General features: G+C 38.3%; 1 protein-coding gene across 5 annotated transcripts; it reads right to left on the bottom strand.

Moving 5' to 3' along the window:
• csnk1a1 (casein kinase 1, alpha 1) lies at nucleotides 1-27,149 on the bottom strand (the record flags this gene model as incomplete). 5 transcript variants are annotated; one of them, XM_084430732.1, is made up of 11 exons in its annotated part: nucleotides 26,418-27,081; nucleotides 25,962-26,068; nucleotides 18,004-18,130; nucleotides 17,295-17,393; nucleotides 14,976-15,059; nucleotides 13,122-13,261; nucleotides 11,217-11,295; nucleotides 10,758-10,832; nucleotides 10,097-10,203; nucleotides 9,788-9,936; nucleotides 195-1,749 (listed from the first exon to the last, which is right to left on the bottom strand). In XM_084430732.1, the coding sequence occupies exons 1-11, from the start codon at nucleotides 26,538-26,540 to the stop codon at nucleotides 1,742-1,744; spliced, it is 1,098 nt and encodes a 365-aa protein (XP_084286858.1). In that variant the 5' UTR covers nucleotides 26,541-27,081. The 5 variants fall into 5 exon arrangements, with proteins under 5 accessions (XP_084286862.1, XP_084286858.1, XP_084286860.1 ...); XM_084430734.1 differs by having other exon boundaries at nucleotides 9,824-9,936; XM_084430736.1 differs by lacking the exon at nucleotides 14,976-15,059 and having other exon boundaries at nucleotides 1-1,749; nucleotides 9,824-9,936; nucleotides 26,418-27,149.
• Between the last annotated feature and the right edge of the window lie 348 nt (nucleotides 27,150-27,497).

Below are 27,497 nucleotides of genomic sequence, written 5' to 3'. Positions count from 1 at the left end.
CAATTTCATTTTAATTTTCACTTTCAGAAACAAAAAGAAACAAAAAAAGTTCGATGCCTGTTTGTGTGGTACTTCAACAATAATTGTGCAGACTTAAGAGACAGATACCTGAACAAATGGAATGGGATGGGGAAAATCTATCAGTAATCTGAGTTATGTGCATTCTAGTAAAAGTACAGAGACTGGGACAGCAGTTCTGAGAAGTCATTTTAATTTATTCTGACATGCTAAAAGGGAATAAATTACACTTTTATAGAATGTCCAGCAGTAAAGTTCTTAAAGCTGGTTCTGAGGGACAGTTTGGAGGTAAGGAAAACAACAAAAAGAAAAAGCCAAGTTACTGGTGTGCATTTGTCCTGGCTAAAGGCTGAGGAAAACGAAATGAAAAATCAAACTGCTCTTGCCTCACAAGACCCAAAATTATATAGAAAAGAAACCCTCCAACATTTTCTTTGCAATAAAAAAGAAAAGAAGCAAAAGACAGCTACCAAACAGCAGCGAAAAATTGTTGCAGAGAAAGTCCCAGAGATATTTTACAAGAGGATTTGCTTCACCACGGGAAGCAGCAAAAAAAAAAAAATAAATAAAAAAAAAAAAAAATCCCCAAAATGATCAATTCAATACAGGGAAAGACAACTATAAAACTGAAAAAGCATGTTTTTTTCTGAAAAATAAAATAAAATAGATATATGCATATAAAAATGGTAATGGGAAGGGTGGAGTGAGCACATTTTTCTCTCAAAAACAGAACATTGAGCCTACCATAGCAATTAATTGTACGAATGGTCACTTTCTCAATCAACATTAACATTTTCCAAAGAGAAAAAAAACCCAGATCATCGATGCATACAATTTTCATCTAAGCAATTAACATACAGGTTTAGTTCAGAGTGATGCCTAATTTGTAATGAATATGATTCTGTGGAGTTTATCCTTTTATTTTTTTAGACTTCAGAATACCAAGTACAATATAGTTAATGCAGTGCTCTAAAGAGAAACCTAGTAGTCACTAGAATGTTTTTTAATCTTCACATTAGAAGCTCTCTAGCACATATCAGCAGGCAGAATCGTAATTACCTTTTTAGAAAAGAAACACAAAACCCAATGTTTGCCTTTTTAATTATTTGGATACATTTGAAACAAAAACAAAAAAAAACAGATTTAATCTCAGATGTTTCACTTTGCTTGAGGAAAGAAAAAAAAAAAAAAAAAATTGAAGGACGAAAATGTCTCGGTGTCTCCATTCTGACAGAAGTGTCTGGGTTCGTGCCACACTCTGGTGACAAGAGGACGACGAGAAAGGAAAGGGGGCCAAAACAGCTCTGATGGGCAACCAAGAATTCAGGAAGGACCCCCAAACAGCTTTCCTGAAGGAGAAAACTCGGGAAAATATTGGCATGTGCACAATTATATCCCCATTTTCTACAGTTTTCCATTTCAAAGAAGGAGGGGGTGAAAAGTCTTAAGGGACAGGACAATAGAAAAGGCTACAGCTTCCAACTCCAAGCCTGCTCTGTGTGGATATAGTATATACATACCAATATATAGATATATGCGGAGCATCTTATCTATATATACCGATTACATATATAGTATATGGAACAAAAGTTCTTTAACAGGAAAAAGGTTGCCCACAGTGCCTGGCAGGTTCAGGTGAATTTGATCCTAGATGCCGGGGTGTGATTGGAAGGCAAATCCTGCTACGACCGCTCTGCTCCGCTTCATTACATTGTCTTAATGCTTAGAAACCTGCAAGACAGGGAGACAGATAGATATAGAGGAGAGGGTTAAGAGTTAGCGGATCAGAGCTCAATGGGGTTGAGCTATTGTAATCAATGCGGCCAAACCAGTCAAAGCATTATTCAGTCCTGGAAGAGAGAAAGTGCAAAGTCATCAGTCCCTCTCTGCAGTGAAGTCGAGACTTGCTGCAGAGCATCTCAGAAAAACACAGGGGCTCAAAGGGGATAAACTCTTTCATTACAACAGTCCAGGACTTAATATTTACTCACCGTTAAGTCTGAAGGACTGCGTAAGAGTAGTCGGGTAGGGGTGTAACGATTCAAATTACTCACAGTTCAGTTTGTATCACAGTTTAGGGTCACGGTTTTGATACGGTTCAGAATGCTGAATACAAATAAAATAAACAGTGCTTTCCAGGTTTTTCAGGTAGGTCTAACAATTGAATGTAAAAACGTTGCATATTTCACAATATAAATTAAAGAATAATCCTTAAAGTTATAAAAGCCATTCAAGTCCAGAGCAGTGAGTGATTTCCTTGTCTTTTGTTGTTTGATTAACATTAAAAACAGACAGCAGGAATATTAGGCTGCTGTCACTTTACCCAATATTCTGATACTGTACACATGCGTTGTCTCTCTTGACCGCTCACTTAAGACATAAACGACTATGCTTGCTAGGATACTCAAGGCGGGCATGTGGACAATTTTTGTCCGTTCAAGCGCAAGACTTTAAAGAGAACTTAATATTTACGCGGCAGTTCTCATTTTGCATCTTCTTGCTGTTGTTTACATTGGCAAGGCTTAAAAACACACGCAAAGGAGTTTGCTTTAAACACAGATTGCAACGTGTGCTGTTCAGGTCTTACCAGCGCTCAAGCGCTATCAACACCAGGGAGATGACGACGTAAATGACTTGTCATATTAGGGCATACGGCACTCGCATTGAACAGTTTATGAAGAGTGACTGTCTTGTCCACACTTTTTTGATCAGCACTGTTGTTACATATTGGGAAGCCAGAATGTGTATCCATTGACAGAAACATACATTAGAGCAGGCATTCTCAACCCTGGTCCTGGAGGGCCACTGTCCTGCAGAGTTTAGGTCCAACCTTGATCAAACTCACCTGCCTGTAGCTTTCCAGTAATCCTGAAAGGCTTAATTAGCTTAATTAGCTGGCTCAGGTGTGTTTGATCAAGGTTGGACCTAAACTCTGCAGGACAGTGGCCCTCCAGGACCAGGGTTGAGAATGCCTGCATTAGAGGAACACTGTTTTACGCATTTTCAACAAACCATATTATATATACGTCGTCAAATATGAGATTAACCACGGTGCAAGTGCGTGGGTGGAGAACAGTGCGGTCCGAATTTTTTTTTATATTACGAGAACCATTACACCCCTAGTGCTGAGTGCAATTTTGGGGCAGTTAGGTTATCTTTCACTAATGATACGGCTGTTACACTCATTCATATGCTACTACAGCAGACTGACGACTCAACCATGTCAGCTGCTCCACCGATCAGCCACCCCCACAGTTAAATAAAACCAGCTCGGAGCAAAGCAGCTGTCCTTTCAAGAATCCTTCATGTCAAGAGCTAAATGTAAGGAGGCGGCATGACAATATTCCTAAAAAAACATGCTAGAGGCCTTAAGCAGTACAAAAAGAGAGATACCATTTAAAGGGATAGCCCATCAAAAATATTACATTTATGTGCTTCCAAACCTGTATGATTTTCTTCTGCAAAACAAAATTTTGAAAAATGTTGTGAACAAAAAAACATTGAAGCAGGGTTGGGCATCACTTTTATATTAGCTATTCGGATTCTTATCGATTCCAAAAAGTTAAGATGGCAAACATTTGTATTTTGTATTTTTGCAAAACACTGTTGTAGCTGAATAACTAATGAAATGAAAATAATGAAGTGTCTGTAACGCATAAATAATGTGCATGTGATTGAAAAGACTGTTTGTGAAGCTGTATCATGCTTTACCATACCGTACATTTACATGGCAGCTGCTCTCTCTGGATCAGCGGCAGCGCGAACGCAGATTTGAATGTTGCATCGTACTTTGAAAGGTTAACTCAAGTACCTTAAGTCTTTGGTTTAAACAGTTTCATAATCGCAAGCGTCAGCAGAGCGCAAGTAGCACGTGTTGTCACTACCCATATCAATGAATGAGACCGTTCACATCGGAAGTGTGATGGCTGACCCTCTCATTCATTATCATTGGCAGCGACAAAATATGCGCTGTTCACACTCTGCTGACACTTGCGATGTGAAAAAGGCATAATAGACACAGCGGAATCGCTGTCAAGACAGCGTAGCGTGGGTGTTTGAATCGAGATTGCAATATTTTAACGTTTAATCGTGCAGCTCTAATGTCTATGAGTAATATTTAGCTATGTCTTTTAATATATTGTAATTTACAGATATTTAGCAAAATGTCCCACTTTGTGTTTAACAGAAGAAAGTAAGTCATACAGGTTTTGAACTACAAGAGCGAGTAGGCCTAAATAATTTTCAATTTAGGGTGAACTATCCCTTTAAGTTAGTTCATTTAACTGCCTGAGAAAATAAGCTTTGATTCGAAAGTGTGATTGCTAACCTCACAAGGAGTTTCAAATCTTGCACATACACAACACCAAACAAAAAACAGACCTTTGACGTATACTGAAATGTTTCCAGCGCAGCACTCTCAACCGTGGTCTGCTTCTAAAAATCAATGTGCTTTTGCCTCAGGCAAACAGAGCACAAAATCAAACAGGATAATATAGACGGAGTAAAATCTAAATGGTCATTTTAACACTACAGTTGCAACAGTATAAATTGATCATGCTTGGAAAATATATACTAGTTTCCTTGTTTAAAAAAAATGATGACAACTAATAAGATTCAAAAGCAGTCATCACCCATTTAGGTCAAAGCTTGTTGTGTCATTTATAACTAATCCACAATGGAAAAATTATCCAAACCAGTTGCCAAGTAACCTGACTGTTAGGTTTGAGCTGCTACTACTTGCTGTATGGTTACATTTAGCTACCACAGCCTTGACATTTCTATGGACACTAATGGAACATTTGAGGAGTGGAAAAAAGGGGAAGACCGAAAACTAAATTAAATGCTTGACAAGTTTGCATTCATCAACAGCGAGGAAGTACGCTGACAGAGCACTCTCAGGACAAATCGCACAATAACAGCAGCGCAAGGTCCGAGTCTCCATTGTTGCAGAACTAACAAAGTTGCAGCGGTAACCAAGAAACCAACAATCCCCTGCAAATAAAGTTCTTTCAAGCACAAACACTCATGAGCACCACCACTTAAATTCTTGGCTGTGGCTATTCGGTAAATGGATCTAAAGGGACAGTATACTCTAAGCACTCTGAGCCTCTAAGAAGTGTAAATCTTTGAATGGATGGAGTTATCGCAACCCAAATGTCACAATCATATTTTTAAGCAGTGTACATTGTGCATCCTGGCCTTTGAAAGGGGGTTCCAAACAAACTAAAACATCGTGCACAAAGGATTAGGCCAATGCCACCTCATCAGCAAATGCTATTCTTAGACCAGCCATTTTTAACAGCAGTTGTTCTCGGTCTTAATTCAGGATGAACCTCGAGTGTAAAACAGTCTTCCTGCTTTTCACTGTGCATTTATGAACAAAGAACATGACGTGAAACGTTGGATTGAAAAGAAAAAGACTCTAAAAGCCATGTATAACGTCAGAGGAAATAGATCACAAAGCTCAACTGGGAAAAGCTGCCTGCATGGGTTGACGGCACACAGTTGCTATATTAAACACCGTCCTCTGTGGCCGTTTAGGCCTGAAGAAAAAAAAAAAATATATATATTAGGGGTGACCCCGAATAGTCGAAGATTCGATGCTTCGATAGGAGGAGCCTGATTCGACTACCGATCTCACGGTCGAATCTTCGCAGAGGTGTTATGAAATGAGGATCATGCCACTTTGGCTATATGAGGGCGCTCAATGTCTGATTTCACATAGAACTAGCTTTTATGTCGTTAATATTCAGCCTATTATGATAATGCTGTATATAAAAATGTGCAAAGAAAGAAGCTTTTAATAAATATTTTTTAACGTGCGTGAATAAATCCAAACACCCCGCGACAGATTTAAGTTTCACTTTCAATCCGTGACCGACAGAGGAGCGTCTTCGCGGCAAGGATTTAAATCTTTAACAATGTCTGGGATAAGAAAATCTAAAGTGTGGATGTACACCATCAGAAAGGATATTCTCCAAGGCTGGATTTAGCATCAGGAAAACCATAATCGCACTTCTGCCGGCCAACGTTTACACGTTTCACGCATAGACTGGGTTTCACGTTAGAATGCGCGCACAATTTGAAAAGACTCCAACGGACACAGTCAGAGTGAAAGACTGGTTTGTTCTCTCGATCAGGTAGGGTACAAGTGATTTCAAAACTTTTCAGCCGGTTCTAATTTGATTTTTGGATGCTGTGAACATTTTTAGCTAAAAAGACTGCCTCTCCAGTGTAGCATTTATTGTTGTTTCTGCAGTTAAAAAGACAAAGTTGAAAATTCTGGCTACTATCGTTATTTTAATAATTTCTTTATTTGTATTTTATTTATTAATCTGTCAGGGTTATCTAATTTATCTATTTGTGGCTTGTGTTTTGAATATATGTTCCTCTGCACTTTAGGCATTTTGCACACATTTGCTCATCTTGTGATTCTGATTTATTTCGTTTTGTATTTTTATTTTTATTTATTAGAAAGGTATATTCTGTTCTAATTTAATTTAGTAAATTAATTGTTTATTTTTTCGGTGCATCGATGTTGTGCTGTAGGCTGGCCTGCTCGCACAGGTAATTTAGCCGATTTAATTTGATTTGCATGTGAAATGCAAATCCTGTCTGCAGTGTGGCTTTCTGGAGTTCTTAGTTTTATTGATCCAAAATGTTTTTATACATTTTCTTCTATATCTTTGTGTGATTTTCTGTACATCGCGGCTTTGAAACGTTAAAGCCCCGCCCCCATACACATGATTCGACTATTAGTCGACTATAGGCAAGACATGACGATTCTGATTCGACTATGAAAATCCATAGTCGGGGACAGCCCTAATATATATATATATATATATATATATATATATATAATATTATATTATATTATATATATATATATATATATATATATATATATATATAAAATCCCATACACTATTATATATAGACGCTTACAAGATCTGGCTTTAAAAATCACACCTGCCAGATAGAACATTTCTGATGTATTTTGGAATATATTCCCACAACCTACAAACATATTTGCAAGGTTACATGATAAATCTAGCAGACATCACATAGTAGTTCAATCAGGTCTGCAGATGTGAAATTTAGTAGGGATGCAAGATATATCCGCCACCATATTGGCATCGACCGATGTATGTTCATTGTAATTGGCCCGATAAGAGAATTTGGCAGATATATTAAAGTCTAATTATGCTTTTTCACTTTTTGAACTTTAGTTAAGAGTGTAATGTTGCTGTTTGAGCATAAAAAGACCACTCCAAAGGGAGATATTTTATTTAACAGAATACACGAACGGCTCATTTGGACTACAACGCGGTTTTTCCGGGCTTTATGAAGTCATAATGTTCCTCATTTAAATAATCCCCGGCCACAGAATACGCAGAAAAACGAGGCCTGGATGAGCTGCTGATGTCAATGAGACGCTGTTTTTTTTCCACAACTCATTCGTTTGACCTTCCTAAGGCTTAAGAACTTAGAATGGGTAAAATTTATTTTAAACACTGTTCCTGAACATTATAATCCCGATGTTTATCTGTGCGCTGCACATTTTATGAAGCAGGGTACACACAAAGGCTTCTCCTGAAATGGAGCGGTTTCAACTTTGTCAAGAAAATCTGTTTGTGAATGACAACCTGTAAGTATGTCTTATAATTAGAATGGTCAATAGAAGACTACAAATATGTTTTATGTTGTTGCTACGATCGCCTGCTAGTCAACATTAGTGTTGTTTACTTTAGCTTTTGTAAGCTCTCGCTTTTGCATGCGCCCGCTTTAACACGTTACGGGAAACGCCCATCAAAAACGCCATCATGACTAGCATGCATAAGTTAACATGGTAGTAAAGTGCTTCAGTTTACTGTGATCATCTATCACTTAAGCACATGCAGCTCAAACAGCAATGCACAACATTAATAACTATGATTGGGCCTGTCATAACAATGAGAACACTATTGTAATAAAACACTGAATTCTTTGGGCTTTGGTTGCAGTGTTTCAGAACGTTGTTAGAGCACATCCAGAACAGAAGTTACACATTCTGGCTTGCATGTAATTTAGCTGAAGTTTACTTGTACATTTGCATTTTTTTGTGCAGATAAAAGTTGTAATATGTTTGTTGTATAAAATGTGATTAATCTCATATAGGATGTAATCAATTTCGTTAATTAACCCGCTAACAAAACTTACGTTTACAAGCATTGGTTTAGCTCTTCAGCTACAGCACACGCAGGTCAATCTGAACGCATTATTAATAGTAACTAGCAGTTTTATTTCTCATATTTTAATCAACAATATGGTTTAACATCATTTCATTATTGTTTGTGCAGAGGCTATTCCAATTTATTTGTCTTTGTAGGCAAGTAATGTTGTCCAAAGACTTGTTTGCATTATTTAGCCATTATTTTATTTTTTGTAAGGCAATAGATTGTTTTAAGAAATTTGGCCATGAGTAAAATTAATTTAAAAATGTACACTGTTATAAACTAGGCTACTGTTACTGCATTACATTGAATTACTGAATTACGTTGAAGTGCTTGTGACACAGCTTTTAAGGTTTTAGTAATTAGGCTTTCCAAAAATCATATAAATAAATTGATTGATTCATCGGCCGATATATATCAGTTATATAAATATAAAGAATATCAGCTTTCAAATATAAAGAATCATCATATCAGCCTAAATGTTCATATCGGCACATCCCTAAAATTTAGGACTATTTGCCATTTTAAGCGCCTAAGGAAACTCCTAGGTAGAATGATGTAGAAGTTTAAAACTACTGAGATGTACCATTAAGAAACACCCTAACGCACGATGCAGCCCAGATCGAATGTAGTCTGTAGTCTGACTTTAACAGGGCACTAAAGGACACCGCAGTGGAAGAGGAGTGAAAGCAGCTTTTCCACTTAACTGTGCCCTTCTAAGTGTCAAGCCTACTCTGCATTAGATGCACAACAGATTTAGACTACATTAAAGCCTAAACCATCTGACCAGGACTACTTATTAATGTAGTGCAAAACATACTCTATATGCTCATTAACATCCCTCATCAACAGTTCTGCCTTAGGAAACATAAAATGATGGATGGCCTCCAGGTCCATATGCCTAGAAAAGGCTATGCATTTTGCTGGAAAGTAGATCCACAACTAGAAATCACAAAAACATCATTGTCGATTCATCATAAGAACATTTAACAGCACACCATTACAGTTCCCTTAACACCAAACATATAGAATAGTACAGTAAGAGTCGATGAAGAGATGTGGAAATGACATGGTCTTGGTTAGTCTGTGGTTAGAAATCACTCCCACATATATATGTTTGTACTGAAGAGACCATTATAAATCAAGACTAACAAGTGTTAGATCCAGGAACAATGATTGGGAGAAATGTGTCAAATAGAGCATCCCATTTGGAAAGGGGTTAATTCAAGGGATGGTTATCTGACATTCACAGAAAAGATTATGAAGCCAACCCTTCGTCCCAGAGAAGAATAGACATTTTTTGGTACAAAGTTAGTAGTCAAATTTCCCAAGGACGTCTTTGCTTTTGCAAAACATACCAATTGAATTTTTTTTCCTCTCGAGTGGGGTGCATCCTTGAACTAACACCGTTTCTTGGCATTTCGTGTTTCATGAATCTTTTGGGGAGCGAATGTTCCAAATCCACTTTTCTTTTTTTCTTTTTTTTTTACACAAATGTAAGCAATTGGTGTCTCTGTTTTTGCACTGAAAACGTCGCTTGGCTGTTTGCTACTAACCTTTCATGTTACTCTTGGGTTTGTCAGTTTGCTTGCCTGTGGGGGTTTGTGCCTGTTGCCCCTGTCCCCCTGAGGAGGCCGCTTGCTGTGCTGCTTTCTGCTTCAGCATGGTCCAGTCAAATGTGTAGTCATACTGGTGGTTCAGAGTCCTGGAAGAAATTAAGCAGGAGTGAGTACACCCATTCAAACCATTCACTTAACTTCCGATGTTGCAAAAAAGATGTGGAAAACAAGTTGTGACTAGGATGCGTCTTAAGTGTTTCTGGCCCAGTTGGGAGTGTTGAAGTAATGCAGGAAATTGTCAAGCACCTGAAAAGAATGCGGAAAAGCTGACGCAGGTACATGTAGTCAGGTGCCTCTTCAAACCGCAACCCACGACAGTAGTTCAGGTACATGGCAAATTCTGCTGGGAACCCCTGGAGAAAGAGCCAACTCATGTTACAATAGCACAAAATTACAAAACTAACCAAAGACCATAAATGTCAATCTATCAATCTAACCTGCTCCTTTTTAAGATGAGGAAATTAACAAAAATGAAAGTGACTTTTTATATCCTAGTATTATAATAAATAGCTGGCACTGTTAACAGGATACGAGCTGTCTGAGTTTACAATCATGTAGAACAGAACAGAAAAGCCTGGGGAGTAATGATCAGAGCTTCAAATAAGCAACTAGATGTTTGATTTGAAAATTAAATCCAAACATAAATTTAAAACATTTATTTATATTCCCCCAAAAAATAAAATAAAAATAACCAAAACTATCCACTATCTAAAAAGCTATCCAAAATGGTATCATACTCATTATCAGTATTCAATGTTCTGGATGTAACGAATTTGTATATTTATGGATTTCAGAATTAAATCACCACCTTGAAACTGAGCAGATGTTTGTAGCACGTATCCAGCAAGCACAGTATGAGAGTAGACCTTTGAAAAGCCTTGCTGTGTGGATGTAGAATTTCACATACCTTACACAACACCTCAACAGGGGTCGACATCTTTTTCTCACTAATCTTCTCATACTTCTGTTTCTTTGTGGCAGCCTGTGGGCAAAAAATTAAACCATTGCACACTATGATCCAGTATCGACTGTTCATCAGTGTGCAATCCCAGTGCTGGGGGCCATAAATAACCCAGCTGTAAGATTTACAGCACTTTTTTAGGCACCACCTGTTGGCCTGTTTCATACTGTCTAGCAATAATTAGTTCAATTTTTTTCCCTGCACAGTAAAAACGAAAGATGAAACAGCAATATTCAGTCACATTAAGGACAATTCACCTGCTACAATTACATATAGACAGTATTTCTAAAGGTTCATATTTAAAATGACCTATATTCAAAACATAAACAGCAGAAAGGTCACTGACATGCTTTTCAAAAAGAAATCCATATAAAAGACATGCTGTGTGCATTTGGTCCTGCTTACCTTCAGTCCCTGCCATGGCAGGCTGGTTCTGTTGAAGTACATCAGCACGTATCCTAGTGACTCCATGTCATCTCGACGACTGTTAAGCCGAAATAAGATTAAGTCAAGCCAAAGAGCTTTTAAGTATGTCTGAGTGCAGATCATTTAAAAAAATTAAAAATAAACTTAATGTTTAAAATGCAAAATTAGTGCATAGAATATAAGCAGGGGGTGATTGAGTATAGCATCCCCTAAATTAACTTGCTGACCACTGACATGCCACTCTTCCAGTAAAGGGCAAGCAAGCAAAGCCTATCAATCACTTAAGATTGCAAAATGTCACGATTATGCTGTGACTTTTTGTAAAAGACTTCAGATTTGAAGGCTTAGGAAGCTTTTTCAAAGAAATTAACACTTATTCAGCAAGTATGCAAATATAAATGCTGTTCTTTTGAATGTTATATTCATTAAAAAAAAGTAACTACGTATCAGAACGGTGATCAACATTAAAAAGAAATGTTTCTTGAGCACAAAATCATCACATTAGAATGATTTCATCATGTGAAGAGTGAAGACTGGACTAAGATCATGATCATGTGAGAGTGAAGACTGGAGTAATGACTGCTGAAAGTTCAGCTTTGCCATCAAAATGCATTAAAATAGAAAATTCAATAAAATTGTAAGAATATTTTCAATATTACAGTTTATTGTATTTGATTAATGCAGCCTTGGTGTGCACAAGGTTCAAAAGTTAAGATTTCAAATTTGTCTAATTTAATAGATTTTATCAATTACTAATATTATCAGAATAAATTGACAGAAATAACAAATTTAAGCACAATGAGCAAAATTATTAAATTGACAATTATAAATGGAGATGCACCGATTGCAATTTTCTTGATCGATTCAGATTTGTGAGTTTTTACCGAATCTGATTTTCTTTAAGAACTATAACTGACAGCATATACAAACAAATATCTACTTTTCTTCAATGCAAAATTTTATTTTCATTAAAAAAGTATAAAGTCAGTAATAAAATAAGAACAAATAAACAAATTGCAAACAACAGCACAAATAAATGCAATAGAATTAAGAGATATGAAAAACACAGCTTTAAGTTTTTCAGGTGGGTTTGTTGGTGTTCAGATAAGAAATACTACAGAAATTATAGTAATTAGTAATCAAAATGTAAAATAACACTGGATAGTCTTCATTGTAAAAATTAAATAGAGATTAATGCTTACAATTGAAGTTACAGAAGTTATTCAGTCAACAGCAGAGAGTTATTTTCTTTGTCTTATTTTCTTGTATTAACATGATAGACAGCAGCAGGAATTTTAGGCTGCTGTTACTTTAAGAGGTTACGCACGGATCTAATATACTGTTACACAACATGCATTATCTTTCTCAACTACTTGAGTCCCACAACTGACTGCGTTTAACTGAATACTCGCCAAGATGGGGATTTTACCAATTTGTGTATTTGACCGTTTAAGCGCAGTAAGCCATTAATTGTGGTACTTTAAGCTGCCTCTCAAACAGCTTGTGAGTCGCTACAAGTTAATGCGTGCCACTTTTATAGATCAGTGGAGCGTGCTTTTGGTTTGAGCATGAAACCTGCGGGAATTAGTACAATTATGCGCAATACAAGCACTATTTAACAGGGCGAACGAGACAAGTGAGTGAGAGGAGTCACTTCAAGTGTGTGTCATTTCTCCCGTTGGAAAGAAGAGCGAGAATGCTCAGCTGACGTTATTGCCTGTGCCGCTGGCAACAAAACAGACTTGGTCGGTATCAGAAAGACGCGAGACCGACCGGTCGTTCACCGATCCAGGACGAGAAAGCGGACAATCGTCTGATTCCGGTCTCTGGATGGTCGATCGGTGCATCTCTAAATATAAAGGATGTTTAGGCAAGACCGCTCACCTCTGCTCGATGCCCAAGTGTGCGTTGATGCTGGCATAGCGAGCTGTGCCTGTGAGATTTTTGTCTTCTCTGTAGGGTATGTGCTGTCGTGTCCTGTTGTCTCGGTATTTTTTGGCCAGACCAAAGTCGATGAGGAACAACTAAATAAATAAAGTAAAAAAGAGAAGCACAAACACTGACATTTAATTTTTAGACCTGACTGTAAACAAGAAAAATCACTTGATTCCACAAAATCATCTTAAAGTTTCTTCCAACTTCATTCAGTGTGCTCTCTGCCCTATTACCTGGAGCTCAGAACAAAAACATGACATCCACCGGCTGTAGTCAATGAAGCAATGGGGTCAGAGTCTACAACGCAAATTAGGCTGACTGGGAAAGGAAACACACCCTTTATCCAAGCAGCAATGTAAGAGTCAGCTCTAAGAGCCTGTCATTGACTAAAAAAAATATATCAAAAAAAAAAAAAAAATCATTCTCATTAGTGGAAAGCCAGTCAGATCCAGTGTCCAACACACACCTACAGGCTGCAGTCCCTGCAAGAGTGCCTCACCCAACTGGTTTTTCACTGAGGTAGCAGCCATATTGTAACACATCCACTCAGCCGTGCCACTGTTTGCTTGGCTCAACTAGGGATTTGAAAAGTATTTCCTCGTCAAGCAATTAGTTACGCCAACCATGCAATTCCACTTAGACCTTTCTATTAGGTCAAGTCAGGAGAAAAGAGGTACACACAACCAAGGCTTACTATAGATGCAAAAAAACCATTATGATTTACACTGTTTTCTTTTTTTTTTATGTGTAAATACAACACCCTGAAAACAAGTGTAGCAAAGACACCTAAAAGAGTACCCCCAGCAATGGAAAACAAATTAGACTTAATGTATCAGCAACCCATGATGCTTAACAATAAAGAGGAAGCATTAAATAAGTGTTTTTGGCAAAAATGATTTAAACATTTTCAAATTATGTAAGATTCCTTCTCCTCTGAAATAGTCCAAAGTACAAGTACTTAACTATCACTGTGAAAACCCACGCAAACATTTAATATTTTGCTATTTTAACTGCCTGTCAGTGCTCTGTAGAGGACTACAAATAGAAATCTATGACTTCAGGCGCTGAGAACTTGTTTTATTCTATTTTATTTATCTGAATTCAACATTTAAAATAAGCATCAGCACATAACTCAGGACATGAACATGCATCAATTTAAGCAACAGTTTAAAAAAAAAGCAAGTGTTTAAAAGGTCAACCCTGTCAATTCCAGGGCAGTTTTCATGTGGCTTGTGCAAATGGTTGCAAGCTAGGCAACATTCTGACAGCATAGTCCAATGTTAGATGGCTGGATCAGGAAACAAAAGCACTGCTAATAAACTGAAAGATGTGTTCTGCAACAAGAACAAGCACCCAATGCAGTGAAACTAGGCCAATCAAATTATTCTGTCAAAAAGACTTTGATTACAAATCACAATAAGAGCACTGGGCATTGTCTACCTCCAACTAATTTTAAAGGAAAAAGTAAATTATCCTACACCAAATACATTATTAGCACTGATAAAGTAAGGGAATAGGATAAAGTAAGGGAATATTATGATATGACAATTTCATAACTGACTAGGAATGAGAACAATCATCCTATTTTCGCTCGAAGTGACAAGTCCTTCACCTGCCTGTACAGAGATCTGGATTAGGAGTTTAATCTCTAGTTCTGTTTAGCATGTGTGTCTGGTTTAATGCCAACAAACGTTAATGGTTATTGTTGAAAATCAAAATTAAATGGGATAAAGAACTCCAAAAGGAAAAAAATAAATCAAAATCAAAACAATTTTGGGCGATTAGGTGGTTGTGGTTTCAGACCTGGTTTAATCCTGAGAAAGATGGATCCTGAGAAGAACTAACAGCCAAGCTTCTTTTCCTCTTCCCCACTGGAGATTCTAAACACTGAACAGACAATAGAGGGTGCAGTGCATCAAACAGTATTGCTGACAACCGCACACGGCCAGCGCAGACAGGCAACACCAAGGCTCAGAAAAAGAACGCGAGGAGGAGCAGAGGGAGGGGAAGAGAAAGCCTAAGGCAATCTTCAACCACCAGCAAGCTTCCTAGCTCAAACTCAGGAGGCTCTGCTAATGGCAGACGTCTTCCCATAAGCACAGGCTCAGATAATACCGATAGTTGTTTTTATTTCAGACCATATAATGCAGGGCCGGCTTGCCTCATCGGTTCTTGAGCCACAGAGGCAAACTGTACATGGCACCTCTGGCCGCCCAACCCAGTGTTCTTCATGTCATCTATACCAATTGTCCCCAAGCCTGATTCTCTTTTTTGACTTTGCCAAGGCTTTATCCATAAATATTCGGCAGCATTTAACACTAGCTGTGCCATACAGTACTTAACAGCTAAGCCCACCTTAGCATGAGGCGAACAAGACAAATGGCACAACTAGGGTTAAGAAGGGCAAACTCTAAAGGCCATTCACTACAATGGGCACTTGTTTTAAAATTAGGCATGAGAAGCTTTGAGAACAAATGCAACCAACCAAAACCGCCCCACGCCTTTAAACTCCTGTGAATGATAAATATTGCATTTTGTGTTTAACAGATCATTGGACCACCTACAGTAAGGAAGAGGCTAGAATACTTTGGCATGTGGAGAGGCCAAATCAGGTAGGGATCATTAAATAATACATGCAGTTTAAGAGGTGCATGACTTAACCTGCATGTTACTGCAAAAAAATAAAATAAAATATTTTAGTATAGTTACAAAAGACAAGATGGGACAGCTTCGGTGGAAGTGACATTGAAGAGTTCAATAGAGCAGCCCAGGGTAAAGCAACAAAACAAGCCATTAGTTTACAATGGTGCCAAGCTGAGTACGGTTATCCACATTGTGACAGGAGAGTGGGGGAGTGTGCGAGGAGACTATTTCAAACTTTCTGCAAAGCATAGTGCTTTTAAACGCAGGAATATTTGGATCTGAACCTTCTAAGTAAATCTAGGAAATTATCACTGCATGAAACATTAACAATTCTCTTGAACACTTCCATTTTTAGACTTACTCTTGTGTTGAACTGATGTCACATGTTGACCTGCACCATTCTTGGTCAAGACATGTCCAAATGCTTTACTCTTTCCCCAAGTTAACAGTGTTATTCTTGAAAAAAAGTTTTACTGGAGGCTGGATCAAGAGTGATATCAATTGTATGAGGGATGTAAGCAGAGAGCAGTGGATAATGCTAGCTGATAGGCCTTTTGATTCCTCACCAAAGGACAGTGGGGTTTGCAAAGCAATAGCTAAATCAGATCTTCACGTCGGCTGAGTACACTGCACTTCTTAACTATGATTTTTTTCCAGGGTGGATGTGGACAGCTACACATCCAAAAGCAGAGCGTGTGCATCCAGTTTTAGTGAAAAAGGTGACGATTTCATGTGTATGTATAAAAATAAAAGCTTGAGGCTGGCATTCACACAGACACACAATGGTAAACATTTATTCCAGACAGCACTGCCAAAAATGGTAATACAGGCTTCACTGAAGTACCAAAATGTACCATAATTTGTAGTGGAAACTGATCTGAACTGTTAGACGACCATCAGAGCTGGAAGGTCATTGTTTTATTTAGCAGATGATGCTTTAACTTTGCCAAATGTTGCCTGTCTGCAAGGGCTCAAAAATTACGAGTTATCTGAAACAAAATACAAATCAGGCAACTTCTGTACATTTGAATAGAGAAAAATAAAACTGTGCAAAGCACTTCAAAGGCTCTAAGTCGGAGGGAGAAAAATAAAACAACCACAACAAGTCACATATCATGCACAAGTTCCATTTGAGGAGTGAAAGACATACAATCCATGTCCACAGATGTCCACAGCCCAACCGTCAGGTGATTCTCAAACCATCAATAAGTTAAGCTGTAAACATTGTGTCTAAGGACTCACTGCGGTTTTATTAATCTGATCCTAAGAATTTCCCACTAAATATTCTTTGTACAACCCAGCCATCCCGAATCAGCAGAGCGACATCAAACGTAACTATCACAGGCTCTCAAGCCAGTGTTCGTCCATGAGAAAGTCTCAATGTAACAGGAAACCTTAGTGATCTGCAGTTTTATTTGCAGTCAATCCTCCATGTCACTTTTAAATCAGACTGTCTTTCTGGAAATGTTGAAAGTTTACCTTATTACAGTGACGGCCAATACCCATTAAAAAGTTGTCTGGCTTGATATCTCTGTGGATGAAATTTTTCGTGTGCACATATTCGATTCTGCTGATCATCTGTGAAAGCAAAACAACCAGATTAAGATCATGCCACAGGACAATTCAATGTTTGTTATTATGACCCCTTATTTACACTGCACACGTCTGCGGCACACTACGGCTCCAACACGGCCACCGGAGCTGAGAGCGGCCACTCTAATAAATGCTTGTTAATACCAGCCGTGCCGCTGCACGTCCCAGAAGTCTATGTTGGACGGACGTCACATCCAATCCACACAGGCACTGTATGTGAAATATAGATACAAGATAATTGAGGACGTACTTTAAACGACTAAAACACAGCAACAAATCTTTTATCTTTATTTTTATGTGTATTAAATGTGTCTGTAGGCCACAGCTCAAAGTAGGGCACAGCAATAAACAATAACACCAGACAAAACAAACAATTCACCAACTAACCCATGGTACAACACCAAAAATCAAGAAAAACAACGTTGGACAGGCAAATCTCGTCGTCTCGCGAATCCACTTCGCTTTTGAAATGCTCCTGGTGTGAGCTGGCACCGCGTGGAGGATGGAACAAAACCTTGTCGGATTCGTAATGCGCCGCAGACGTGTGCAGTATAAATGAGAGGTATGCCAGGTAGCCAAGTTAACCAATCATTACCTGATCTGCAAGCATTAGGACAGTTTTCATTGTGAATCTGCGGGAACAGAAGTTAAAGAGATCCTCCAGACTTGGCCCCAGCAGGTCCATCACTAGGACATTATAGTCCTTTTCTTGGCCATACCACCTGAAAAACAGCATCACATATCAATAAACACAGCAGATGAAACTCAAGACTGCATGACAATCATTACAAAAGCAATAAAATTATGAAAAGCTGTGCTTCTCTTAAAAAGAGCTGATCCTTCAAGTCAATTCAGTGATGCATGAAACTTTGCTCAAGTTTACAAGATGAGATTTAAGCACAAGAAAATTACAATTAAATTAGGGCTGGGGGAATTAACGTGTTAATCTTTGCGATTAATTTGAGATGTTTAACACATTAAAAAAAAGAACTAATAGCAGCACTTTTTTGCCTCGTTTTAATGACTTCCTGTTGCGGTTGCTATTGTGAGTGTGCCGAACCAAGTCACCCTGTCATGATGGAGAAGGACAAGGATGGAGTTTTAAGAGGAATGTTTGCATTTAAAAAGTTGCCTGATGGCACGTTTGCCAAAACAAAGATGCTGTGTACAATTTGCAAAGCTGAATTCAAATACCATAGAAGCAATTTGTCTTCATTATACCATTTACAAGCAAAGCACCCAGGTGCTAGCAACATAACTAGCGAGGCTACAGGAGGGCCTCGCCAATCCACGTTACTGCAGTATATATTTATAATGTTGTTGTACGCATTTTATTTGATGGGAACAACTACTCTGTGGTTCTGAGGAGAGTCTGTTTACAGTTCACAAGATGTCATTAAAATATTATTTAAAATATACTTCCTTTGTGTTTAATTTAATTAGGTGATTCCAATTTTAAATATTGATGATTACAAGCTAGGGGGAAAGTGTGATTAAATCACAGCAAATTGTGCGATTAATTAGTTAATTTCTTTTAATCGATTCCCAGCCCTAAATTAAAACAGTTAAAACTGAACATAGCTGACAAAGTTATATTCAGACAATAAAGCATGAATCTTATCAGTTAAGGAAGTGCCAGAGTTATATGGCACACCCTGTGGACAATGGCATCTAATATATCCAGCTTGGTGACATGCCTTTGAGTAGCTTCCACAGTAACAACTATATAACACGTTACACTAGTCTTTAACCAACCACTTTAGACACTTCTAACATGGATGGGCCCCTCATGACAAAAAAATTTGGGCAATGCTTAAATAGTTTATGGCAAAAGCCTGCACAGAATCAACCAAGTGCCTCTTAAAAATATTAGTAAAGCTTCAACAACATGGACTCTGAAACACAGCTCAGCAGGTGGAGGTTCAAAAGAGTTGCACATTCAGTGAACACATTGCTACAGCAGTCGCCAAGCAACCATCATGCAAGAGGGTCTCCTAAACAAAGAGGTATTGTGGAGATAAGGTGCAGCAGTAGACTAGTGTCCATTTGGCCGACTATGCCAGCAAACCAACATCTACCATTTCACAAAGACAATACAAAATGTACTTTGGACCACAAACTAGTTTCTAATCCTTGCGATGCTTATAGGTGCCTGCTTACACCTGGTCACTTCATGCGTTTTTACTGATTTGTTCAAACGGTTCCACTTAGCCACATAAATGTGTCTCCTCAAAACGAACATAAATATGATCTTCAATTCCTGCACGATATGCAAATTTAACGGTATTCACGTCAACGAACGCAACAAATATGCGCTGTATTTTATTTATCGTCAGCTAATTTCAAGATCAAAGACTGCCATATGGAAGAAAGCAGCATCAGCACTGGTAAGATTACTAACTGTACGTTCACACCGCCGCCGATTTGAGCTTCCAAAGTTACCGGAAGTCATTCATTTTCAATGGAAGCTGGCTTCTCTCAGCTGCAAGGAGCGTCATATCCATCGGCGTCGCGTTTTGGGCGTTTAGAGCGTCAATCAGAAAGTTGAAAGTAGCTCAACTTTATGGTAATGAGCTATGACGCGGTTCAGCGGCAAGCAGCAAGCATTCCAGCAACCAATCGGAATATAGACGTCCTTCGCGCTGGCTGATTCCGGAGAAACATACGAAGTAAACTTTCGTTCCTACCAAAACATTAGTTCCGAGAAAATGGAGGAGAAGCTGATCATCGCCGTTGCTGGGTTTCCTATCATTATCGGATTAATTGCACAGTTTAACCATCATAGAGTGAAAGTTTTGCATTTGTATGTGTTTTTAAGTCCTGTCAGTTTAACAGGGCGCGCTTGACAGGGCATAAGAACGAGCAGAGAGAGAGAGTGCCCCGGCCGCGCGCACTTACTATTAATAATAATAATAGCTAATTTTTCTCTTTTTTTTCGCGACCAAATGTGACCAAAACGGTTATAAAAATGCTGTCATTATAAAAGGTTTCTAGTGTCAATATATTGCTTGTTTTTTCTGTTTACATTTCATGGTGTGACACTTCTCTTCTCCCATGATCGAACATAGAATGCTGCTACGTCAGAGCGGCCAAAGCGTCAACAAGCGTCAACAACCTTTCCCGTACTTTTTGACAAGCGTCCTTGACAGGGCTGCCAGAGCTTCTTTGCAGCTCAAGTCGGCGGCGGTGTGAACGTACAGTTAGTCTCACTACTTTTAATGAATATGATTGTGTTTTGAGCATCTGCAACTTACTTTCAGTTTCATTAGCGGCAGTTTGCACATTGCTTGATGCATTGGCAACTCATCTGCGGCGATGCGTGCTGCAGTAGCGCTGTCATATCTGGCTATAGCATGTCAAAGTCTATATCACGCTCACACGTTTATTTAACATTTCGGGAGGAGTAAAACTTACATATGTGGTTTCAACAACCAGATGCATTTACGCTTGTCCAGATTCGTCTCAGATGCATCTCCTGAAGTGGCTTGAGTGATCGAATTTAAATACGTCTCGAACGCATTTCAGAGGGCGCTTACACCTGGTCCTTTCACGATCAGATAGCTATCCAATCACAGAAAACGCATGAAGTGACCAGGTGTAAACAGGCCCTAGGATGCAATCGCATCCATGCTAACCGCTCAAAATCAGTGACCATAGTTTTGCTAATATTCAGTTTTAGACATTTTTTAGGATAATTTACAAATGTGTACGTATTTTTCTTAGCAACACCTAGAATACAAAAGCAAAAACATAAATAGTGAAGATTAGGAAAGTTGTCCCATAAGTTAAAAAGAAAAATACTGTAATGTATACTACATGCATAACTTCTTTCTTTTAAACCTCATGTTTAACAAGTATACTGTTATTCACAGTGGTTACAGAAGTTCATAGGCAACAGTAATCTCTTGCTTGCGGAAACTACAGGCCTCTCTGTGGGACACTCATTTCCTCTTTTCAAAGCAAAACTAAGGGGGAAACTTAAAACATTGTAGTTCGCCTGAACATTTTAAATTCAAACAAGGCAGTTCATTAATCCCACAGAGGTGTTGGTGTAAAAGTATATGTTCAAATAAAGTGCAGAGACACTTTCTTGTGATTGAGCTTGCATAAAAGACTTTGAAGAGCACACAAAGCTCTTTTCTTTCATTAGCAAAGGCAGTGTGTGGTTTTAGGGAGTGTGGGGGAGGGGGATCTTGCATGACAGGTTTTCCCAGCTCTAGTAACCAGTGACTGAAACTAGTACTTTTACACATCATTTCTGCTGGAAACGTTAATTCGTTCATTAAAAACCAGTACAAGCCAAAAATTCACACAAAAATAAAGATGAGAAACCTACAACCAGCATCTTCCCCATTCAATCCAGTTCAATCCAAAAAAGTTTAATATGCTATGCTTTTTAGTTATAACTAATGGCTGCCTCTACGGTCTTGTCCTTAAAGTGTTAGGTAAATCCATCCATCCATTACAGGGGTTACCTAACTCTTAACTGCACAGGGTTAAATAACAAGCTAAGGTCTAAGAGTTCCGATTTCTAATCAGCCAAGCTGCTGTCAGCATGAGATGCCATAGAAATGGACACCTAAATGCAATCTGTAATGGCAGTTCATTGATGGCAAAGGCAGGGCATTCGTATTAATACTACTATTACCTAGGGAAACCTTCTGCCGGCTGGATTAGTTTACTAAATGATATATTACGGTCTACAGTGAAATGAGAAACTAATGCCCAACAAAAACCATGGCTGGTGAAGAATTTATGACAACTTAAGAAAAGAAACCGCAGTTAACAGCAAACAAGTTGGTATGAAATGTTGCAAGAAATTAAGGTGCTGTTACATTTACCGTTGTTCAGTGAATTTTCATAGACAAAATTGTCATTTTAATAGGGATTAAAGGGTTAGTTCGGCCAAAAATGAAAATTGTCATCAATTTCCTCACCCTCATGTTGTTCCAAACCCATAAGAATTTCATTCATCTCCAGAACACAAATGAAGATATTTTAATAAAATCTGAGCCAGTTCTGTCCCTCCATTGACAGCTTTGCAACAACCACTTTGACGCTTCAAAAAGTTAATCAAGAGATCGTTAAACAAATCCATTTGAAAAGAGTGGTTAAGTCAATTCTCTGAGGAGACACAATTACTATGATGAACAGATTGAATTTAGGTTTTTATTCATGTCCAAAGATGAAGGAAATTCAAAAAGAAATTGTGCACACATCCAAAAAAAACTTTTGGCAGGTGCTCGATCAAATGAAGCATCAAACTCAAAATGAGTTTCACACAAAAGGCTCTTCGTCAGGCCTAACAAAGACACTTTGGGTCGAAACGTTGTTCATTTTAATAAATCCTTGGGAGCAGAAGTGGCAGTGTGGCAAATCTTGTTTTTTTTTTTTGACAAAGATGAAGGAAAGTCATGCTGGTTTGAAACGACATTAGGTTGAGCAAATGACAATTTATATTTTTGGGTGACCTAACCCTTTAAAAGCAATTAGGAAATAAATGCAAGGGCAAAACATTTCCCCACACAGATTTGGCCATGCAAATCATTGTGGAAAACACTCTTCATGATAGAAATATTAACCATAATAATTATATATTTTAATAGAAATATATTTATAGAAATGACTAGGGCTGTATTCTCCCAGTCGATTACTTGGTCGATACGTTCTGGCTCGACCAAAATTCTGATTGGTCGATTTTTTGCCGCGTTCATTTCATTAGTTTTGTCGCGTTCATTTACCGGTAATCAGTTTTGCCGCGTTCATTTCATCAGTTTTGCCGCGTTCATTTCATCAAGTGGAAAGCACTAATTGCTAATGGGGGTGTTTTCAGAGCACCCCTGTTTCACAGGTAACTGTCTGTCTTCAGAACACCCCCCTTGTTTTCACTTCTTTTGGATTAGCCCAACTCACCGGAGAAGACGGACAGATTGAAGAAAGTAGGCTATTAGAAGGTTTGCTGAATATTACTTGATCTGGTTTGTTTAATAAATATTTTTTTATTAAAATGGACGTGCCTTTCGTGTTTAAGAGTAAAAGCTTTAAGTTAATAGTCTATGCGTGTCTCAGCCGCGAAGCTGAGCTCCTAGGTTCAGCCCATAGACTGTAAAAAATAGGTTCAGCCTCACTCTGTGCGAGCTGCACAGAGAGGCTGAAATTATAGTGTCTGTCAGTTATTATAATACATATGACAGAAACAATTGTCTAAATTATGTTACATATTCCTCAATAGTTCTTGTCATGATATCACTAGTTGACAACATAGTACTATTTTCAGAAATCATAGGCTATGATATTGCGCAGGTGCACGTGATGCAACGCTGTCAGACTCGTGTGTCAGACTCATTTCGGTGCAAATGAATTACGTCAAAAACGATTTAATACTGCAAATAACCTACAAGTTTTTTATGTTTATTTATAATTCATTTAGGCGTACAACAAGGCTACCAAGTACTGCGCACAGTGCGCAGCTAATTAATTTAACGTTTTTTTTCCTAACGTCATTTTTAGTCGTAAACTTCAGGACTTCAGTCGACCAAGATTTTCTTTGGTTGAGTACAGCCCTAGAAATGACAATTTTATTGAAATATTCAATAAATCAATATTGTGATAAAGGTCACACGTTATCACGTTTGTGCCTCCAGATAATAACAGCCTTTTCCATCGACTATGCCTGCAATAAACTTAAATTTTAATGCATAAATAGCCTACCACAGTAATTCAGCTTGAGAGAGCCAAGAAGGGAAGGTTCAGAAGATTAAAGGCCTATTTGGACAGGATTAACTTTACAAGGGTAGATGGAGTAATGTAATTTTACCACAGGACGTCTGTAATAATAATGGCCAATTCGCACGGGACAAGATATCTCAGTAAAACTATCAGAAGTGGGAAGGGTAACTCGATTTGCACACCGCCATCACCCTCCTGTCGTCATGTGCGTATTACGTTGCTTCCTGATATCACTTGCGCAAACATATAACCTATAAAACAGTTATGTCCGGTCGAACAATGTATTAACTTCAGATTGGATTATGTTGGTAATAGGCACTTACCTAACGCTAAAAGATGTTTCGTGCTTTCGATCGTTTTGATCTGAATGGTAGCCTATGTGGGAAACACTTGAGTTTTGCCCCAGACTTGACGTCCCACCGCCTAGAACGCAACTGAATGCTTTTTCAAGCGCCTCCATACTTGAAAAACTGCAGAAAACTACTTTTGAAAAGGAGATGACGGAATATTTACGTACATATTTACAGCGGGTCTATTCGCACAGGATTAGTATTACCTGAGGTCATTTTTCCATAAGGTAAAAGGAGGACTGACATTGTCCGTAATGATTACTTAGAGGGCACATTCAGACGGGACTAAAATCACTGAGAAGCTCTGGTGATAATTACTTTACCCCACCTCTCCATGTTAAACTAATCCTGTCCAAATAGGGCTTAAGACATATCTGTCTGGGTGCCAGGGTAATTAACATGAAAATAACTGACACATTGCTTTAATTTTAAATTTTAAACTTGTAGCCTATCTTCCAAGTGATTTACGTTTTTATGCCACGTTATTAGAAGGGAGTAGATTTATGAAAGATTAGGCCCACTCATCCCTCAGCCTCTCAAATGTCCCAGGATAAGGGTTAAAATGAGTTAATATATGACAATACCAAGAGATTATAAAAAGCCCAACATAATTGCACAAGGAAACAGCTAAGTAAAATCATTACACAAACTCAACCACCAAGAAACTTTAACCTGTAGGGAAATTCTGCACTCAGAATGTGAAACGTGTGACGTCATTTACCTTCAACGATAACATCCAAATCAGAAAACGTGTCAGAAGAATAACTTACGTGACAACCTCTACCCATTTTGTGTGAAACCAAAACGGTCACTGTTTATTCAAATATACATCTATAATCAGTTATTGAAAGCCTCCCATCAAAGATGAGCTCTTTTATACAATTATAAATGTGTTCTAAAACTAATACCAGCGCTCGTTTGGCTCAGTCACCTTGAGAAGAGAGTAGCAGTCGCACTAGGCCCTGAAACTTGTTTTCCCTCATCCGCCATTTTCTGATCGAGAGGGAGGACATGTTGAACAAACACAACAAAAGAGCAGCGGCCATTTCCCACTCGCTCATTACTCATTACTCAGCAACGCACAAACACACACTTCGCGATCAAATCTCATTCATTACACTATAATATTATACATTATACAGAACACAATGATTATAAAGGCACATTTCACCACAGTTTTTATAGAAACGCTAGTGCTAATGACCGGGCTAGTTAGCATGTCGACACTATCGTAAGTAAAAAACGATAAAGAAAAAGTATATATACAGAATTAGATGATCTAATAAGGCAAGTATTATGCGTAGAGGCAGATATGATACGTAGATGGACGTGTAAGTTACTTTGTACTCGACCCGTTACTTTCGATCTCATGCTAGTCTTTAAACCAGATAAAACTAACGTAGTCCAGCTAAGTTAACTTACCCCATCTAATTAAAACTGATAATAATTTCACGTATAAGACATCTGTGCTCACCTGATGTGTGGGATCCCGACTCCTCCCTGGAGAATTTTGTACAACTTGCTTTCATATAGGAGTTGAGGGTGTCTGGCTTTCTGTGATTCCAATTTCACAGCTACCTCCTGAAAATATTCAAAATGAAGTTATATTATTTATCTGCTAATAGTTATATTTATCTACATATAGATGATTTACAGAGCACTAGAATTTGGTTCAGTATTTGAGAGCACATGATCTTTTATTACTTGTTCTGGGAAACCGCAATGAAACATCGTTGATTGACTTCCACAAATAGTAAAGCCTCTAAGTCATTTAAATATTGTAATCTTTCAATACTATATTTTTCGGTGGTCATATCATGAATTACGTCCAGGTAATCAGATGTGATGAGCTGGACGTATATATATAAACCCCTCAATCTTCTTATCCCAGTCATTCAGCACATGAATTAAACATCCATTTCATCTTTACCTCGCCATTTGTGATGTTGATTGCCAAATAAATGTCACCGAAGGATCCGGATCCGATTTTACGAACGAGCTTGTATTTTCCACCGACTATAAACTCGGCTTTAGAGCCACTGCTGCTGGCCATGTCCTAAAATCCGAGAGTTACTCTGAAACGGTGTGAACGGGTGAGGTTTTCAGTCTTCTTCAATCCAGTAGAAACAATGCTAGCTCGCCTAAAACGGGTCTCACTAGCTGTGTCCTTAACTCACAACGCCGAAAAGAAGATGATAACGGACATTGGTTTCAATAGGAGTTTTGTTGCCTCGACATTTAAGTAAAAAACAAAGCTATTTCCCCTGAGGTTGAGGATGTTTTTTTTCTCTTGAGCAATTCCCCGAATAGCTGACTAGCAGCTTAGCCTGAAAGGACACGGAGGAGTCGATGTCCTCGACGCTCTCTTCGAATCACCTCGCTGTGAGGGGCGATTTTTCTTCTTAAAGAAGCGCTTTCCCGCTTATTCGAACGTACATCAAGGCCACCGACGTTTTAATGTTGAAGAAATTATGTGAGTCGCTGCTTTCTCTTCAAAGCGCAACCCACTCAATTCGCCATCTTGTCCGTCTCGGGATGAACAGATTCTGCTGATCTGAAGAGAGGAGCGAGACCGCGCTAAAGCGCGCCGCCGCGGGCAGGGGAGGGGTTCACGCGTGATGTCAGCGAGGCTGCGAGAATGCGCGGTGAGAAACACGAGGGCGCGCAGGAGAATTTGGGGATGTTTATTGTAAAGTCAGTGCCCTGCTTATGTTCTTTTAAATTAAGGGAGCTGCTTTATATATATATATATATATATATATATATATAATCAAGAATTATGACACAGAAATTATTTACAACTTTTGGTTTGATAATATGCATTATAAAATAATATTACATATTTAAATATGAATATATTTATGTCTATTTAAGCATCTTATTAGAGGCTTTTATATTTGTGTCGTTGGTACTAAGAAAATAGTTCACACGTTCACACATGTTCAATATTTACACGTCTCGCGATGACTGTGCACTAACGCGCGTTCGCGTTGATGACCTGCGCTTCATA

Source organism: Rutilus rutilus (assembly GCF_951802725.1).
Source record: "Rutilus rutilus genome assembly, chromosome: 14".
Lineage (NCBI taxonomy): Eukaryota > Metazoa > Chordata > Actinopteri > Cypriniformes > Leuciscidae > Rutilus > Rutilus rutilus.
Note: the sequence above shows the minus strand (reverse complement) of the source record. Positions and strands in the feature narration are given on the sequence as shown.